At 36.9% G+C, this 19,839-nt stretch overlaps 2 protein-coding genes across 2 annotated transcripts; one reads left to right on the top strand and one right to left on the bottom strand.

Moving 5' to 3' along the window:
* Nucleotides 1-1,492: 1,492 nt before the first annotated feature.
* Nucleotides 1,493-4,731, bottom strand: LOC132056612 (calcium-dependent protein kinase 26). Its single transcript, XM_059448889.1, has 4 exons — nucleotides 3,930-4,731; nucleotides 3,282-3,578; nucleotides 2,308-2,700; nucleotides 1,493-1,985 (listed from the first exon to the last, which is right to left on the bottom strand). Exons 1-4 carry the CDS (start codon nucleotides 4,519-4,521, stop codon nucleotides 1,726-1,728), a joined length of 1,542 nt encoding a protein of 513 aa, XP_059304872.1. The 5' UTR covers nucleotides 4,522-4,731; the 3' UTR covers nucleotides 1,493-1,725.
* A 3,529-nt stretch (nucleotides 4,732-8,260) lies between these two features.
* On the top strand, nucleotides 8,261-19,341 carry LOC132056613 (zinc finger CCCH domain-containing protein 48-like). The gene is made up of 9 exons (XM_059448890.1): nucleotides 8,261-8,974; nucleotides 9,322-9,417; nucleotides 10,662-10,751; nucleotides 10,932-11,033; nucleotides 11,147-11,290; nucleotides 11,452-11,571; nucleotides 11,656-11,715; nucleotides 18,563-18,660; nucleotides 18,755-19,341. Exons 1-9 carry the CDS (start codon nucleotides 8,504-8,506, stop codon nucleotides 18,897-18,899), a joined length of 1,326 nt encoding a protein of 441 aa, XP_059304873.1. The 5' UTR covers nucleotides 8,261-8,503; the 3' UTR covers nucleotides 18,900-19,341.
* Nucleotides 19,342-19,839: the final 498 nt, after the last annotated feature.

Genomic DNA, 19,839 nt, shown 5'->3' on the forward strand with positions numbered 1-19,839 from the left:
GGAACCACTAAAATAACCCTACTGGCCTCAAATTATTCTTCAAAAGTTAAATTGACACTGCCCTGAAGTTTTAGTTGTAGAACTTTGAACTTCAACATTGGCTATTTTTACACTATCAAATCTCTGGCACATTTTTAAGTTGTGACTATTTTCAATTACTTTACCTACGTTGGATATATTCTAAATGGCAGCCCTAAAAGTGGCTAATAGTATAATTTTTACTTTAAAAACACAACTGTACAAGAAGCGTACCCACAAGGACAGAGAAAAAAGGATAATAGAGTCGTGGAAAGCATAAACATGACAAATTATGAAAAGAAAAAAAAAATTATTAAGTTGTATGGTCCCGCCACCATCCATATTCACATCCACATTTCCCATTATTATTGTCAATGTCCAGGCTAATTGACTGTATTTGCACCAATATTTGATTCTCCATGGCCATGTGGGGTGGAAACAAGACCACTCCCCAAAGCCCCAATCTAAAAAGAGAAACCCCAAAATACTGTAGTTTAAATAATAGTTTGGGACATGTCAACGCGGAAAAACCCCATCATTTTGTCTACCACATGGTTGCACAATGAATAACTAATACTATATTATTACTTGAGAAACCAAAATTAAAAAAAACCACACCCAAACAACTGTAAAGTCAACTCTTTGGCAATTACAAGAAAGGACTAATTGTATTCTTGAAGTAAATGAGAACACAAGCCACATCAAAACGTCAACTCTTTGGCAATTACAAGAAAGGACTAATTGTATTCTTGAAGTAAATGAGAACACAAGCCACATCAAAACTTTAAGAATAGAGTTTATGTTTTGTGCACTGAGAGTGTAAAAGAGGTTTTGCACTATTAGGTCAAGTTGACCTACAACATGTAGCTCTCCGCATCAAGCATGATAATAGTAACCTAGAAAATAGACTAACAACCTGCAATAACCGATTAAGAGTTCGTTTGGATTGGCTTATGGCTTTTGTCTTATAAGCTAAAAGTCATAAGCTACCAATTACATAAGCTAGCAATTCTAACTTATGACTTTGGTTTATTTTTGTTATTTTGGCTTAAAACAATTTCTTAAAAGCACTTTTTTATTTTACCCAAATACTACAAAAGTGCTTAAAAGCTATTTTGGCTTAAAAGCACTTAAAATATGCCAATCCAGACAGGCTCTAAATTGCAGTGATGGTGTAACTTTTACACTATCAATTTATATACAACCTAAAACTCTTAAAGATAATGTTTTACATTCATCCTGTGCAGCATTTTTGAAACTAACTCTAATTAAAGACCTTGCAGTAATAGAAGGCTATTGTTGTTTATATAAGCTTCAGGATTTGAGAAAACAAGTCCATGCAACAAGTCAAAATGTATGTCAAATACGGGTATTGGGACTACAGCAAATGAGATGCTACACAGATGCCAGATCGCCATGCAAACTCGTCGGATATCAAGAAATATAAACATTCTACACATTTGAACGCCTCATAAGCAATTAACTCACTACCCTTCACATTAACGATGAACAAAAGCTTTGTAACTCAAGAAAACATCATTTTGTGTTACCACATTACCAAAATCAAACTTGCGAGTTGCGAATAAGCTTGAGGGTTTAATCCAGAAGCTCATGAAATCTAACATGTTACGTGACCTCATTAAGTGAAACATAATGGTTAACGATTCTTTTTCTCAGCACAAGCTACTGTCAAGTTCATCTACACTTTCAACAGACAAGAGAAGACCTGAGTGATGTGGCAGTAGGAAGACACGTGCACGATGCCCATCGGATAACTGATTCAGTCACCACAATATCAATCTGCTCAAATTCGCCGAGACCAATTGTATGGTTCCTCCTGCTCTGGATGCCTAGGGTTCTGGATCCATTTGATCCACTCTTTCTAACTTCTGCTGTCTTATCTCTTACCACTTGCTCAAAGCCTACAGGAGAGTCTGACAGCATAAACACCTGTTCCACGCTGGCATCTGTGACACAAGTAAAATAGGTTTTAAACTCGGGATAATTTCATTTTTGGACCGTTCGAAAGAATAATAGCCAGCAAATGTATAGGCTTTGTATATAAACTATAAATATACATATTGTATACACAAAATATACATAAATATACATATAATATACAGAATCAGTGTATAGCTTTTGTATATTTTGGCTAGAGCCCGTAATTAATTTCAGCCGATGGGCCAAAAATGAAAAATTCCCTTTAAATGCTCGGACTCTAGGCAGCCATATAGTTTGGGATATAGTGGTCTTTTAAGATGAAATTAAAACAAGAAACTGTAAAATTACCTTTATGAAGTAAATCTACATCAGATGTTGTAACAGATAAATCAACTTCATAACTCCCTTGATCAACAACTAAACTCGAGCCGAAGAATGTAAAACTCGGCAGTGTTAGAACAGGAGAAGCAAAGTCATGGCCATTTGGTCCACCGGTACTACTGAAAGAGAATACAGCGGATCCATAGGAAGTTGTTGAGTGTTCTGTTAGTAACGTAGAAAATGATGTCCGGCATGTGAATTTTGGCGATTGGGCATCAATTAAAATGGCAGAGCCTGTCCCAAAACTGATATCCTGATTCCGAGCCATAAGAGAAGAGCAACAGGAGGAGCCTTCATCTGAATGCACTTCAAGGCATGGCTCATTGAAATGCGGAGAGCTATCCCGTACCCATGCATGATCTGTTAAGAGTGAGATTATAAAGTTTGAGGTAAGGCAAAGAAGTAAGCTGCCCAACTGATACATCCTCAACTACTTCACTACTGAGATAAAAGGCAAAACCTATCTCAATCAGAGAAAATCAGTTTAGGAATTGGATCTTCCAAAGTTAAATTCCAGCTTACGAAAGAAAAATTCAGTCCATCGACTGAGGAATTTCAAGTATTCATCTTGAGAGGCGGGTTGATAGCACACACAAGGTGTGGTATCAAATATGATATATCATGCAGTAATAAGAATGATTTTGAGAAGAACGTAAAATAATAAGTCCTTCAGAAATGTACAGATCTGATGCAGTAACATTTCTAATGAATTCTAGATATTCTCGTTTTCACAGTTTCTAATCCACTTCTACTCTTACTAGGTTCATTCTAAATTCACAAGCAGATGTGCTTGATCTTTCTATCCTTTCCAATCAATTACTGATGTCCGACACAAATAAATTTGCATTCTCTTGATGCATCAAACGTCATTCATCAGTTCTAACTTCTATCTAGGTAACAAGTATTTTAGTTCGATATTATATCTAGCATTGATAACCTACCTAGAATTTGCTGAGTCGTAAGCCTCTGAGAAGGATCTGTACATAGCATTCCTTTAATCAGCTCTTTTGCTGAAGACGATATTGTATCCCAGCGATCAGAAGGAAACCGCAAATCAGCTGCCCTGACAGCATCAAAGATCTTTGACTTTGTCTTCCCCCAAAATGGTGGTATTCCACTAAGAAGAATGTAAAGAATAACACCAGCGCTCCAGATATCAGCTGCTTGATTATAACCTCCTGCCAGGACCTCTGGAGCTATATAAAATGGGCTGCCAACAGTACCTTGCAAACTTTGACCTGGACAAGAAAGTGTGATAATGCATAAATTTTTCAAGAATATGTATGATCTTTTTTTTTTTTTTTTTTTTTGGATAAACATGGTGTCCGGACCAGCTTCCTCCCATCGCACCTCGAATAATTCCACGGGATACCTGCCATCCCCCCCTCAGCAACAGGTATTAGGTAGCTCTGTCCACCAAGGCTAGGACAAATGACAAGACATCACCTAATGTTTTTTCTCTGCTGGGATTTGAACCTAAGACCTCATGGTTCTCAACCAACTTCATTGACCACTAGGCCATAACCTTTTCCAAGGAAAAGTATTAATATTGTTGCATATTAGGTTTTTCAGAGGAAAAGAGAAATTACCTGGCTTGATGTAGGTTGCAAGACCAAAATCAGCTAATTTTATCGGAGAAGAAGAACCCTTTGTAGCCAAGAGAATGTTCTCCGGCTTAAGATCTCTGTGTACAATGCCTTTATGATGACAGTACATCACCACTTCCATTAGGTCACGGAAGAGAACCCTAGCCTCAGCCTCGGAAAATCTACCATGCCTCTCAAGCTGGTGGAAAAGTTCTCCCCCAGCACAAAGCTCCATTACTAGGTGTACATAATCTTCTTCCTCATAAACCGCCTTGAGATCTACGACATTCGGGTGGCCAGAAAGCCTGGTCATTATTTCAATTTCAAGCTTAACACTTCGCACATCCTCCTGAGTCACCAGTCTATTTTTAGCAATTGATTTACAGGCCAACACCTCTCCAGTGAACTTGTCAGAGCATGTCCTAATTATCCCAAACTGGCCCCACCCCAGCTGTTCTCCGAGAACGTAACGATCATGCAGATTAGCAGTATGACTCGCATCCAAAATGGTATCACTCAGGTTTGCAACTTTATAGCAACTACATGAATTAAGTGATGATTCAGTGTTGCTGTTGCTGCTCTTGGCAACAGCCATACGAGAAATGAACCCGATATATCCAGAGGATACTAATCAAGATCTCAACTTTCGTTCCTCCAATCTTGAAAATATTGACTACCTTGTCGAAGATAAGCCTTTCCAACAGTGGAAAAACAAATTTTTCCAAGTCAAAGTAATTGATTTTGGTTCACATAAGAATAGACCATATCAATTTGGTCAACATACTAAAAGTAAAAGAAGCTTCCAACAACAAGATGGTAAAGTCGAAACACATGTTCTACATAAGGCATTCAACTAATCACAGTAGAAAATCAAACTCAAAGCTGCAAACTCTTTCCATCCTTGTAGATCAGCTGGATCTGAAAAGTCAAACACCACAAATTCAATTCCAAATTCACACACTACAAATAGTAGTTCTTACTCTTTATAAAACAACAACTTTCAGAAAAAAACCACAGTAGCAAACAAAATTCAGCTAATCATATCTTTGGACAGATCCTACAACCGTCACAAACTTAAAAGAACAAAAACAACAAACCAAAAAACATAAAAATTCAAAAAAATGTACTCTACACATTTTCACAACTAAACCAAACTAGCCAATAAAATCACACTACAGTTCACCAAGAAAAACAATTCAGCAAACACCCATTAGCAGAAACCACACAGAAAGAAAGATGGCTAATTCAACCTGACCTGGAAAAAAAGAAAAACAGCCAGATCCATATGTTTCAAGAAACACATAAAAAGACTACAACTTTATACAAATCAGAGATAGAAGAAACATATATGAAGAGAAGGGGAAGCCAAAATGCCAAACCAGAAAGTGGGTATGGAATTTGTTTGTCCACAAACCACAGGAGAGACCACCTGTGGAGTGGTCGCCTTCAAGCTTAAACCCAACCCCTACACACAATAATAAAAATTGTATATTTGAGTCTTTTGCGTTGTGCTATGTTGTTTTTTTTTACTACTACGACTATATATTTTTAGTTTTCTTTGGTGCTTTGTTGTTTGGTTGGGTTCCTTTGCTTTTTGAATTTTAAAGGTTGGATTGGATTGGATTTAATTATCATTGTTTTTGATACCTATTCGCCCTAACCTTTCTGCGTTGTGTATGTGTACATAATAATGCAGATACCACCTCTTTCTACTACTTTAAACGTGACATCATCCATCAGCTCTGATGAGGTCAATTTTAGGTGGACATAAATATTGTAGGTTGAGTTTTTAAAGAAAATGAAGATTTTTAAAATTTGTTATTTTAAATATATTATAGCAATTGAGTAGTTATAATTTTTTTTGAAATTTATTATTTTAAATATGTCATAATATATGTGTGATTATAAAAATTGTCCATTAAGGTTTGAAAATGGCTAACTGCCAAATTAGATCAATTCAACTATCATTGCTCTAATTTCAAATGTAGAGGCTCCCATTATGCTAGTCAATGTAGGCCCATCTATGTTGTAATGTCATATACATATGTATATTTAAAGTCATTTGTTAGAGATTAAGGAAGGCAATTTTTGTAAGAGTTGCTGAAAACCAAGCAGCTTTTGTTGAAGGGTGGTCTTTAATGCGCAATGTTTTGATCTGTCATGACCTCTTGAGACACTATAATAGGAAGAAAAGTTCTAAATATTTGATGAAAATTGATAAAGAAGGTATATGACATGGTTAGTTAGGAGTTTCTGGAAGAGGCTCTAAAAGGCTATGGGTTTCGTGGTCCTTTTGTTTAGTTAATGATGTGATGTGTTATTTCAATTAAGTTTATTGTCAAAGTGAATGGAGAGGGCATGATTATTTTGAGAGGAAGACAAGGGAATAAAGTACGTGGCTAGAGTCCTCAAGGAAAATCTAATCTATCGGATTTCCAGTTTCATCCAATGTGCAAATATGTTAGGGTCACACACCTAATTTTTGCTAATGACTTGATGCTATTTTGTGAAGACAATATGTCTTCTATCAACAGAATTATGGACTCACTTTAATGAAGTTCTGGGCTTGTGGCTAATCTGGACAAATCAAGTATTTTCTTGGTAGGTATCAATGTGGCAACTCAATAGAGAATATTGAACAGTATAAGTTTTCTTTAGGCTCCATGCCTACTAGATATCTAGGGTTGTGTTTATTTTCCAAGAAGTGGAGTAAGGTGGAATATCATCAATTAATGGATAAAATTATAGAAATGAAAGAATAAATACTGGCTACTATAGATAACTCTCTTATCTTTGATAGATTACAAGTTATTAATGTTGTACTTGTCTCTATTTACAACATTTGAGACCTTGTGTTTATTTTACCTGTAAGTGTGATTATAGACATAAACACAAAAATGCAGGGAGTATCTCTGGGAGAACTATAGGGCTATAGAAAATTATCACTTGTTGCCTGGGATAAGGTTAGTATCCAAAGAAGTGTGGTGGTCTAAACATAAAGGGGCACAGACAATGGAACATGCCATCTATTGTTAAGTTGTTGTGGCAACTAGCTACTAAAGAAGATGTTTTATGAGTTAAATAGTTCATGAGATTTATATGAAGTCTTGTCGGATTAATTGGGAGCATCATTCACCTCAACGCTGTAGCTGATACTGAAAGAAACTGAATGCACTAAACGAGAGGATCAAATATTTGGTACAGCAGAGGCAATCACCAGTTAACTACTAATGACACTTACAATGTCCAATAGTTATATTGCTATGCTTGGAACAATGATCAGACTGAGGAAGCAGAGCTACTTTGGAGTGCTATGATGCTACTTAGACAGAGATTGGTCATGTGGCTAGCTTATCAGGATAAGCTGTTAACTAAGGAGAAATTACAAAGATTACATATACTTGTTGATGGGGCAATGCATGTTGTTTGTGTGACATGAATGTTCCAGAGACTCACCAACATCAATTTGCTGATTGTGTTTAGATTAATACTGTTCGAGATGCCCAGATCAATTGGACTGGTATTTTTCTTCCCTAAAAAATGCTAGGTTGAGTTTGCATTGGATCAAAGGCAAACATTAGAAACATTTCAAGAAGGAAGTAGAGCTACTATTGGCGAAGCTATCATTTACTTTACCTGATAAGGTAGGAATTGAAGGTTGTTTAGGCAATTGAGTGTAAAACAAAGTTCATTTTTGCACAGATACATAAAAAACTTAGAGAGGACAAGCATGTTCTCATGTTCTAGGAAAGCCAAGAACTGTCAAGTTTTAATACATAGACTTTGTAATTAGGAGTCATTTTGTTGGTTTTGGCTACTTTTTCTTCTCGTGGTTTAGCTCTTTTGGGCACCCTTCCTAGAAGGTGGCTTAGAACTCTAGATGCTCTTAGTTCGTAATAAGCTTTCTCATTTGTTATGGTAATATTCACAGTTTATTGCTAACAAAGAAAGTTTAGGAAAACTCAGACTTAAACTCCCAAAAACTAATAAAATTACCAATAGATTTTCTTTGCTCAGAGAGGAAGATAATTAACCAATAATATGATGAAATATCAAATATGAAATAAAAAGGAAGAACAAGTTTTATTATTATATGTTACTTTCTAAAACTCATAGTTTTACACAAATAATTAGAAAAGAAAATAAAAGCAATTATTAGTTAAATAAAAAAGAAAGAAAAAGAAGTAATCCCGTCTTATATATCGGAAAGAAATAATAATCCCGTTACTTACCTGGTCTGGTCGCAAAGTTTACGCTGTCGTGGTTTTTAGTTTAGTACTATACAAATACAAAATTTGGGGCCCCATCCTTCTTCTCCCCTTACCTTACCTTACCTTACCTTACTCCTCCAAATTCACTTTCTTCAACCCCCAAAAATTAGGGTTTCCCAGTTCACCAAAACCCTAGCAATCAATTTCAATCTGCTCTCATATCTCAATATCCAATCATCATCAATTCATTTAATCAATTTCATTCCCTGCTTGTCATGATCAAACCCAAAATTAGGGTTTGTCTCCCAAAGATCCACTGAGAAGAAGAAACTCCCAAATTCAACCATCACACAGAGAGTATTGTTAATGGAAATGGATGGAAGCAAACGCGTGTTCCAGCGGTTAGGTCCTCCTTCATCACAACAACAACAAGGGGACAACAACAGTAATAATAACAGACAGCCAAAAGTATGTATTCATTGGAGAGCAGGAAGATGTAACAGATTTCCGTGTCCTTTCTTACATAGAGAATCACAAGGACCACCACCGCCACATCATCAGCAACAAGGGAATAATGGGATGTCGTCATCGTCGTCGAAGCGGCCTCATGGGTTTTACGAGAATGATAATAATAATAGAGGTGGGATGCGAAGGAATCCCAATTTTAATAATACATGGGGGAGAAGTGGAGGTGCAGCAGTTGTCAGGAAAACAGAGAAAGTTTGTAATTATTGGGTTAAAGGGAATTGCACATATGGAGATACATGTAGGTATTTGCATTCATGGACTACTGGAGATTGCTTCACATTGTTAAGCCAACTTGAAGGCCACAAAAAGGTGATTATACCAACAATTCCAGGACTCATTCTCACTTCTTTCGGTATTGGTTGGAACACTGTTAGGGGTCGTTTGGTAGGGTGTATAAGATTAGTATTGAATTGGGTCTATTAGTAATGCAGGGATTAGTTATACACTTTATGTAAGGTGGACACATTGTTTACATTAAGTGTATAATGTTGTATACCGTGTGTATAAGCACTGTTGTGGGAAACGAAAAAAAAAAAAAAAAAGAGTTGGTTATGCGAATGTAAACTGAAAATATGGATATTTTGGTGTAATATATTATGTTGGGTTGTGAATTTATTTGGGTAAAAATCCCTTAATTAAATTGGTTATTGAAACAGGTTGTTACAGGGATTGCTTTGCCATCGGGCTCAGATAAGCTTTATTCCGGGAGTACGGACAAGACAGTACGAGTGTGGGATTGCCAGTCTGGGCAGGTTCTCCTCATACTTTTTTCCCTTTCGATTATTCGAGAATATAAAACATGAATCTTCTCTTGTTTGCTTGAAATCCCGATATTGTATAAAAATTCACCGGGAAAAAGCTAAGAAATAATGTTACTTGCTTGGCTCTGCTTCTTTCCCGACTATGTGAACTGATCACCTTTCTCAAGAATAGTACAGTTATCTTTTTGTTGCATCATATCTTAATAGCATAAACCATTCCTGAAAGTGCAAGAGGGGAGTGAATTGTAATTTTTCTAGTCGACTATTAGGTTCAGTAGTCAACTGTGACTGAGATAAACAATACTGGAAGTAAACTGCAGAAAGTAATTGACTTAGTCCAGTCCCCTTGGGTTGCAAGGGTTTTCTCTGTAGCTCTTGGCAAGTGTTCTTCGTGCAATGATGTTAAAGTGGAGCTCCTACGTCTACATTCAAACTCTAGTAATTTTTTTGATACAATGCCTCTCCAACTACAATTTTTCTCTCCTCTCTTTTTTGTGTACACAGTATATCACTCAGAAATACAATGCGTATTAAAAGTAGAGCAAAGAACTTGAGAAGCTGAGATGAAAGTATATTTGTCTTTGTCTTTGTGTGAGCCTTTAAATAGTGTGAGCTTGATATTGAGGCTCATGACAGAGATGGCAACCCAAGAGTCTCAATCCCTGGTACTTGATCTCTTGGCGTATAGTTTCTTGAATTAGGGGTCTTCCTTTTTGAACTTCTGCATATTATTCCCTTCATGCGGCTGCTATGCGGATACATCGACCCTAATTTGGTGTTGGGTCTTTGTCTTTTGTAATTTGGCACTTTGCTCCTCTTTTCCTTGTTGTACCTGCGTAAAGTCATCATTAAAATCTGCACTAGCAATTCCAAGAATAAGGAGATTCTTTCTCCAGTTTAGCTTGTTAAGGTCATAAAATATGAAGCTTCTGCGTTCCTGAAATAAGTAAAACGGAAAGAAAAGATTGATTCAGTTTGACAAGTTGTATGAAAACAAGGTGTGAAACTCTAAGCTTCCTAGAAAGGGGAAAAAGTAATTTTGAAGTTGAATTTAAAGGAAAGACATCTTGTCAATGTGATAAACATTCTTCCATATTTCCATCTGAATGGTAGTTAAGTAGTCTCTTGCCAAAAAATTTCCACTGGATCATGATTTGTTCTCTTTGTTGGACTGTAATTCTCTAGCTTTGGAGGATCATGAAAGAATCTTATGCTGTGGTTTCCTCCTGTTGTAGTGTGCAGGGGTTGTCGATTTTGATGGTGAAGTAGGTTGTATGCTGAGTGAAGGGCCATGGATTTTTGTGGGAATAACTAATCTTGTCAAGGTGAGCTGTCAAACATAATTATTTATAATTATGCTTTCTTTACTGGAAGTTCATATCTCTCTCCGCAACTTGGGCATCCCGTACATAGACATATGCAGATCTATTTGCAAAAATGTACAACACTCTTAATATAGTGTATTCCATTCCTTTCTTCACGGATTGTATCTGATAACTTTACAGGCATGGAATACTCAAACAGCAACTGACCTCAGTCTTAATGGGCCAGTTGGACAAGTCTATGCTCTTGTTGTTGGCAATGATATGCTCCTTGCTGGTACGGAGGTAAGTGTGTATGTTTACTTATATGTTTACTAAATAAAGGAAAATCGAACATAAGTATGCATGTCTATACAACCTGTTGGCTCAGTCTGTAAATTAACTGGGAAGTACTGCAGGATGGGATATTGGCATGGAAATATAATGGGAGCACCAACAATTTTGATCCAATCAGAGCATTGACTGGACACACCCATCATGTGGTATCACTGGTCGTTGGAGCTAATAGACTATATTCTGGTTCCATGGACAATTCAATAAGAGTAAGTTGGTCGGAGTGCGATGTGGATTCTTATGTCATCTTATGTGTAGCTATTTCCTCTTGATGAGTAGATACAGCTAGGAATTTAGAGTTCTGCATTTTGACCTAAACTTTGCAGTTGCGACCTTTTTGTTCTTATTACTGTTGGTATTGTGTCTTCAGGTATGGAACCTTGAAACTTTTCAGTGTCTACAGATCTTGACAGATCATACAAGTGTTGTTATGTCTGTTCTATGCTGGGATCAGTTTCTTTTATCATGTTCACTGGACAAAACGATAAAGGTTTATGTTTGTTCTTTTTCTTGAAACTCAGCCGTCTTAAGCTTATCCAATATTGTGTCGATCTGATTATGCTTGTCTTTATAGGTCTGGGCCGCTAATGAGAGTGGGAACCTGGAGGTTACATATACTCATCAAGAGGAACGGGTATGTGAGACTGTTTCGTCTGTCAACATTTACTTTCTGATGCTTTGGTATATGCTCACATATCATCTGGAAAAATGTATACTAGAAGTATTAATTTAGTCAAAACTGAAACAAACTCATTCAGTGAAGACCAAGTTTTAAAATTTACCTTCCCGAAATGATATGCTAGAGCAAAGAGAGAACGTAGAAAAGAAAAATGGACGGAAGCTTAGGATTATCAATTTGTTTGATAGGGAAGAGTAAAATGGTTTGAGGTTATTTTTGATGAAATAAATATCTACTTGTGTTTCAATATACCTCCTAGAACAGAAAGTCATACTACATTGACGTTATTGAAAGTTATATAGAGTTATTACTAAAAGAGTAATATATACATAATACATGGTAGAACTAAAAAGAACTTGATACAAAAAAAGGGTAGAATTAAAAAGAAAACTGATATCTTTTTTTTTTTTTTGATGAAGTAAATGATTTCATTGCAGGCATCAAGCAGATGCATAGTAGTTACAAAAGTAGAATAGCAAAAGGGCCAGCTCTCCTTTATATAGCTAGTTAAGGGACAGGGAGCTGACAAAGTTCAGAAAGGTAACAAGGGCATCTAATGGAGATAAATAAACCCAGCTATATAAAAACATGAGGCATTTAGCTTTTAAAGATTGGTAGGTAGTTGATACCCCATCAAAGCATCTTCTATTCCTTTCATTCCAGATACTCCAACAGATAGCTGTAGGGATCATCTTCTTGATTCTCTTGATGGCACTATCAACTTTCCAGCAACTCCAGCTTACAAAAACATCCCTGATACTCTGAGGCATGACCCATTTGAGTCCAAAAAGTACTAAAAACATATTCCATAAATTTGCTGCTATTGGACACTGTAGAAATAAGAGGTTGTGAGTTTCTGCTTCCTTCATGCACATATAACATCTGTTAGCCATCTGAAACGTCCTTCTAGCTAGATTGTCTTGAGTCAAGCAAGCTTCATGAAGTGCAGTCCAGCTAAAGCAGCTGATCTTAGGGGGCAGTTTGATCTTCCATATAAGCTTCCAAGGCCAATGAGCTGTAATTTCATTCTGTGGGCCTAGAAGCTTGTATGCTGCTTTAACTGAGAACTTTCCGTTCCTTGTTTCTCCCCAATTGAGTTGTTCTGGTGTTTCACTCCTTCTAAGGATGATGTTCCATGAATTTCTTTCTCTGTGTTGTTGAACTGTAGAGTTTGGCTCCCTTGATAACTGAAACATGTTGGGATAAGCAACCATTAAAGGGATGTCGCCTAACCATTTCTCTCTCCAAAATCTGATATGCTGCGCATTCCCTACTACTAAGTGTTGGTGTTGTGAGAACTCCTCCCATAACTTGCTTATACTTCTCCAGACACCAACCCCATATGGCTCTGTTGGGATATTAGAGCACCAGTGGTTTAACGCTCCATGCTTGGCAATAATTACATCCTTCCAAAGGCTCTGCTCCTCCTGAGTGTATCTCCATAACCATTTCATTAGTAGGCTTTTGTTGTACAGTGATAAGTCTCTAATGCTGAGGCCACCCAGCTTTTTTGGTAACAAGACTATTGGCCACTGCACCAAATGAAATTTATGGTCGGTGTTATTCCCTTGCCAAAGGAAATTCCTTCTAGTTTTGTCCAATTGCTCCAAAGCCTTACTGGTAATGGGATGTAGTGACATACTGTAGGTTGGGATGCTATCAAGCACGCTGTCAATCAATGTTAGTCTGCCCCCCATTGATAGGTACTGCATTTGCCAAGTAGCAACTCTCTTTTCAAACTTCTCGATGACTCCACTCCAGATGCCCCCTGTCTTATATTTAGCCCCTAGTGGAAGTCCTAAGTATGTGGTTGGAAAAATACCAGTTCTACAACCCAGTATGTTTGCCAGTTCCTCAATATTCTGCACTTCATTTACAGGATAAATCACACTCTTGAGCATGTTTATATGGAGACCTGAAATTGCTTCAAATATTAGTAAGGTTTAGATGGAGGATCTGCTCTCTGTCAGCCCCACAGAAGACCAAAGTGTCATCTGCATATAGCACATGGGAGATGTTGACTGCTCTATCCCTTCCTATATCAAAACCAGTTAGCCATTGCAATTGCTTGGCTTTGTTCAACATTCTACTCAACCCTTCCATAGCTAGTATGAACAGAAAAGGTGAAAGGGGGTCACCTTGCCTCAGGCCTCTTTGTGAAGAGAAAAATCCTACTGGGCTTCGGTTGATTAGAACTGAATACTTCACAGTAGAAATGTTGAACTGAATCCATTTAATCCACCTATCACCAGCCCCCATTTGTCGGAGCATAGATATGAGATAAGACCAATTCAGTTGGTCAAAGGCTTTTTCGACATCTAATTTGCAAAGTAATCCAGCACTCCCTTGTTTCAATTGCCAATCAAGCACCTCATTAGCTATGAGTGAGGCATCTGTGATTTCTCTCCTCTTGATGAAGGCATTCTGCTGACTTGAAACCAGTTTCCCCAACACTCCCTTCAGTCTTCCTGCAAGAACTTTAGCAATGATCTTGTATATGCTTCCAATTAGACTGATAGGTATGTAATCCTTAAGCTCCAATGCTCCTTTTTTCTTAGGGATAAGTGCAATGAAGGAAGCATTACAAGACTTAACCATCCAGCAATGTTGATGGTAGTGTTGCATAGCTGCTAACAAGTCTGTTTTAATAAATTCCCAAGAACTCTGGAAAAAGGCCATAGTATAACCATCAGGCCCAGGGGCTTTGTCGGGGGCACATGATTTAATGACTGCTAGCACTTCCTCCTCTCCAAAAGCTGCTTCTAGGTTACTGCTTTCCTCTGCTGTGATGGAAGCAATTCCTTCGAAATTGATAGTAGGCCTCCAGTCTTCTTGCTCAGTGTACAGTTTTTTAAAGAAGTCAAGTGTTCCTTTTTATTGTCTCCTTATCTTCGATGATCACATTGTCCACCAGAAGTCTATCTATGCAATTGGATCTCCTATTAGAATTAGCAATCTTCTGGAAAAATTTGGTGTTCCTGTCCCCTTTCTTGAGCCAAAGGCACCTAGATTTTTGCCTCCATGAGATCTCCTCTATCTTGGCCAGCTGTTGTATCTCAGCTTTCTGACTTGTCAGTTGACTAGCCTCCGTGATGTTCAATTGTCTGCCTTCAGTGTTTTGCTCTAAGATCATCAATTCATCTAGTACTGATATTTTCTTGCCCCAAATAAATGGTGTTGGAGCAAGAAATTAGAACTTTTTAACTTTTAGTTTGTCTCGGATGATGATTGGCTCTATTTTATTTAAAATACAAAGTTATATTTGGAACTGCATAAAAAATTACAAAACACTCCTTTAATATTGAGATATTTGATTTTTTTTTTTTGAGGAAGCTGTAGCAAAAAGATATGTTATTTGAATAATTACTAGAAGAATAATATATACATGGTAGAAACTAAAAAGAAAACTGATATCTTCTTGTCCCAAATAAATGGTGGTTGGAGCATGAAAGTAGAACTTTTTTAACTTCTAGTTTGGTCTCGGATGATGAGTGGCTCTATTTTGTTTAAAATACAAAGTTATATTTGAAACTGCAGATTTTTTTACAAAACACTTCTTTAAAATTGAGATATTTGAATTTATTTGAGAAAGCAAAAAGACAAGTATGTTATTTGAATATCGAAATTGTAATATCATCGTGTAAAACGGTTCGTAAGGGAGTCAAGGATTGAAATCCTTCTACAGGGTCTTTTGGCCAAGCAAAACTTGTGATGAAACTTATTTATTATGAAATTGAATTCTGAAAACTTGTGTGTTTTGCTCTGATATTGTATACTGATTATGTTGAAGTTCCTAAATAAAGACAGTAACTACTCAAGCTATAAAAGCTAAAATATAAATTAAATTCTACACAAATATTGATTTATTTTGATTTTTAAAACAGATAGAATCTAGAAGTTAATTTATTATTCAGCTTTAATAAGAAAAGATATGAGAATATCATCTTACAAAAAAGAAATAAGATAGTTGTCTATGAGATCAATCAACCGTTTTTTCTCTGGATAATGTTATTGAAAAAGGAAATACGCCTAGCGAAACTACTGGGTAGGTGGGAAATAGAAGTAAAAGTGAGCAAGTTTGTAGTGATGTTGGACAAGAGATGTAGGAGTGTTACGAAAAAAAAGTTGTTGCTTGGTATTTTATTTCGTTGATTTGGACGAATAAACACTAGATCTAACAAACAGGGGAAAAGTCAGAAAAGGTGGTGGAGGATAATACCAGCCTGCATAACAAACATCTGCATAACAAACACCAGATGTTTTCTCTGCAACAAAACAGGGAAACTAACAAACATCTGTTTCTTCATTGTGAGTTCACTGCCCATCTTTGGGAAATCTTTATCAAACATTCTAATACAAGATGGATCATGCCAGAGCACACTTCGGATCTGTTCAGTTGCTGGATTAGAAGGGGAGGGAGCAAAAGTCAGAAAAGGTGGTGGAGGATAATACCAGCCTGCATATGGTCGACTGTGTGGAGAGAAAGAAATGGGAGATGTTTTGAAGATAGATCCAATTCTATTCAGAAAGTTAAATGGAATTGTATTGTATCTTTACTTTTTTGGTGTAAACAACTTTGTATAGAGGAAACAGATCAGATTGTAGATTTACTAGGTTTTCTGTAAGTCTTTTTTCTTTTCTTTTGGTTACTCACTTTTTGGAGGTGGCCAGCATACCCTTAATGCTGAGGAATACAACTTTACCAGTTTCAAAGAAAAAAAAAAAAAACACTAGATCTAAGCTATTTCCTGGCATATAAGGCCCAGTTCAAGAACAGAATGGAAGAAAGGCCTTTTGTTAGAATTCACGTTGAAAGCGTTATGGAGCTGGCCATGAGTCATGGGTGGTGATTTCAGTACCAGCAAAGACTAATATTAGTGTGGACAGGTGCTCTCAGAATTACAAAGCCAATTTAGATTTTTCAGAAGGGTTTTGGATTTCTCTTTAAATGGTCCTCCTTTTCGTGGAGGACAATTTGCATCTTAGAAGTAATAGGGATACCTATACCTTAGTTTCTAGACTTAATAGATTTTGTTCTATCAAATGTACGAGATGACACTTCTAAATTTTGAAATCAAAGAGTGTAGCCTGGAATTTCATTTGATCATTTATCTGTGTCTTTACTGGAGTTTGGGAGTGTGACACCACAAAAACATATTTCAAGATCGACTGATTGAAAAGACTGCTGTGCTAGACCTGGTACCTTATCCCACAGAGTTGCAATTTGGAAGTGCATTAGGAGTCTCCGGGAAGAGTTCCTAGACAGGGTCTGATCTGATAGGAGGAAGGCTAACTTTGTTGTCACTTGTCAGATATATTGATAGACAATATTTACTTTGAAAGACAGGTTGCCAGATTTATATATGTTTGTGGTTAATGAAGAAAGTTCTCTACCAGGATGTCTCAGTGGATAGCAAGTAGAATCCCCAATTTAGGACGAACTAGAATGACTGGGAGATTGATAGAATTTATTTTCTTTTGGAACATTAAAGGAGGTGTGCTTGATTATGTGGACGGTTGTCCAGACGTCCATCTTGTAGAATATCTCTGTGGAGGAATTGGATCTGGAAAATTCAAAGTCTGGACAGATTCGCAGCGTTACTTTTCTTCTAGAACAGTTAAAGGAGGTGAGGTTGATTGAAGACCGAAGTGATTCTTTAAAGTGAATGCTCTGGTATGTTTTTGGGGGCGGGTGGTAAATTTCTGTAAGGTCATGTTTGAGACATTCTAAATAGCCTTGGAGGAAGATAAGAAAGCCAATGCACCAATAACAGTAACTTATTTTGCTTGTACTATCCTACAGAATGCTTGATTGACACAGAACGATTTGCAGAGAAGCTGCGTACTGTGCAACATGGGCTCTTTTTTTTTTTTTGGCGCGGGGGGGGGGGGGGGGGGGGGAGGTTGAGTGGAACATATTTTATGAGTAGTCTACAGAAACAGTTTACATCTGGTTGCACTGTAAAAGTATGTGGAGAAGCTGGTGTATGTTCCTCAAACTTAATGGAGGACATCCATTAAATTTGGAACTTGCAGTATCCAGATGGCAGAGACAGAGGAAGGAACTGAGAAAAACCTGGATTCATTTTAGAATATCTTGGACAGTTTGGCATGAAAAAATATCATAGGGGCTTTGAGGAGCATCTTTCTTAAAGTTGATGTCGATAAAATGTAAAGCTAACTGTTGAAATAGTAGGAAATTTGAAAGTCCTCTAATATTACTTACAATAAGATAAACCTCTAATATACCGCACTATAATTATTTTGGTGATCAAATAAGTTTTTTCTTTTATTTCAAGTTTTTGGAATTTTGAGAAATATTTGATTTGTAGTGCCTTTTTACTTACAGTATTATTTTTTGTTTATTTCTGAATTTTTTAATGATATCTTCTTAATTTTGAGAAATGTTTGATTTCTAGAACATTTTATATTCATTATTTCTGGTTATCCATCTTCATTTCTGAAAAAAATAGCATGTCGGTGCCCGATATCAGCCAACAATTTACACTTTTTTTTGAGTTTGTTCCCATATTCTAACATCAATCTGGCAGAGGAAATAATTGTTGTGACAACTTTGTAACTCTAAACTATTGTACTCAAATTTTCTCTACTGCTTCGCTGATTTGAGTAAGTTGCATATAGAGCAGAAAATGAGGCTTGGCTGCTTTGTCTGTCCCAACTCCAATGATGTATTGTTAGATGTCTTTTTTTTTTTTTTTCCCCTTCTTTGACAAACAATGAGAGGTTCTTTCCTTTTTGGAGACGTTCTCTCTGTCATTTAACAATGTTATCTGATCTTCAGGGTTTGCTCGCCCTCTGTGGCATGCATGATTCAGAAGCAAAGCCTGTATTGCTCTGCTCTTGCAATGACAACACGATTCGCGTCTATGATTTGCCATCGTAAGCTTCACACTCAAGTCTCTTTGTTGTTGGAACTCATAATTAGTTCTTATTATTGAATGGAGCTTTTAACACCATTACTTCTTCTGGTTAGCTTTTCCGAGAGGGGGAAGATATTCTCCAAGGAGGGTGTCCGTCGAATCGAGATCGGTCCTGCTGGTTTATTTTTTACTGGTGATGAATCAGGTCAAGTTAGAGTCTGGAAGTGGTCAACTGAATCCAGCACTAGTACATCTTGAGAGGGTTGCTGCATTTACAGCGATACTATTTTTATGTTGCTAGCCAGCAATTATCTTGTTTTTCTTCTCCCGGTGAGAAAATGTACCAAGCAAGGAACATATAATAAGATAAAGAAGTACCAGTTTTGATTTTCAGAGGTAGAGTACTCCGAGTCACGTCCTAGCAGCGTAGCTTAGAGCCTTGCCATTTTGTTGCTTTTAACTATTGAGTGAGCTCTTGATGGATCCAGGCATATTTTTTCCTAGTCTGGTTTGTACTCGAAATCATGATGTATTCATGTAAATCTCTGGAGGACATTTCTGGTCTGTCCTGTATTGTTTTTCACTGAGTTATGGATGTAGCTCAGTCTTGTGTACCTTGAATAAGTATACTCTCGTATGCACGAGCGTTCACGGTGAACAATGTTTTTACGCACAGAATCAAGCATTCTTATTTAAATTAGTGATCTCAATGTTTCGCTTTTAGACGCGGTAATCGAGTTCCGCCATCGTCCTAGAGAACGAGAGGACAAAACGTAATCTGAATTAGAAAAAATAATAGTGCAAGTTTTGAATCAAATTTGAACCCCTGGTCAGAGTAATTTGATTTGAATTACTTATAACAAATCATTGTAAATCAGGTTCTCAGGTGGGTTATTCCGACCTTTTATAATTTGTCGTATTTATTTTCAGTTGTACACATTAATTTTGAGTGTTAAATGGGCAGATTGAATTAAATTGGACGAATAAAAATGAGTCGAGTTAATAAATGAACGAGATTAATCTGCCCAAATGTTATTTGGCTTGTGATGGGCTGAGTCAAGATTTGCTAATCAACACAACTTTAGATGGACTGAATTGAACGAGTCAAAGTGAACTAATTAATAAACAGACGGATCATTAAACTTGGACGAATTGGACAAGTCATATTTCGTAGACTAATTTTGCCACCACTAAAATT

This window comes from Lycium ferocissimum, chromosome 5 (genome assembly GCF_029784015.1).
Source record: "Lycium ferocissimum isolate CSIRO_LF1 chromosome 5, AGI_CSIRO_Lferr_CH_V1, whole genome shotgun sequence".
Classification (NCBI taxonomy): domain Eukaryota; kingdom Viridiplantae; phylum Streptophyta; class Magnoliopsida; order Solanales; family Solanaceae; genus Lycium; species Lycium ferocissimum.

Bases quoted from the DNA above. Each gene is read 5' to 3' on its own strand.
- LOC132056612 (XM_059448889.1), bottom strand. From the start codon at position 4,521: ATGGCTGTTGCCAAGAGCAGCAACAGCAACACTGAATCATCACTTAAT. The intron at 3,579-3,929 runs GTAATTTCTCTT...TTTCTTGTCCAG, and splicing joins TGCAACCTACATCAAGCCAG to GTCAAAGTTTGCAAGGTACT. The intron at 1,986-2,307 runs GTAATTTTACAG...CTTGTGTCACAG, and splicing joins TGTAGATTTACTTCATAAAG to ATGCCAGCGTGGAACAGGTG.
- LOC132056613 (XM_059448890.1), top strand. From the start codon at position 8,504: ATGGAAATGGATGGAAGCAAACGCGTGTTCCAGCGGTTAGGTCCTCCT. The intron at 9,418-10,661 runs GTTCTCCTCATA...CTCCTGTTGTAG, and splicing joins GGGATTGCCAGTCTGGGCAG to TGTGCAGGGGTTGTCGATTT. The intron at 11,716-18,562 runs GTATGTGAGACT...TCTGATCTTCAG, and splicing joins ATACTCATCAAGAGGAACGG to GGTTTGCTCGCCCTCTGTGG.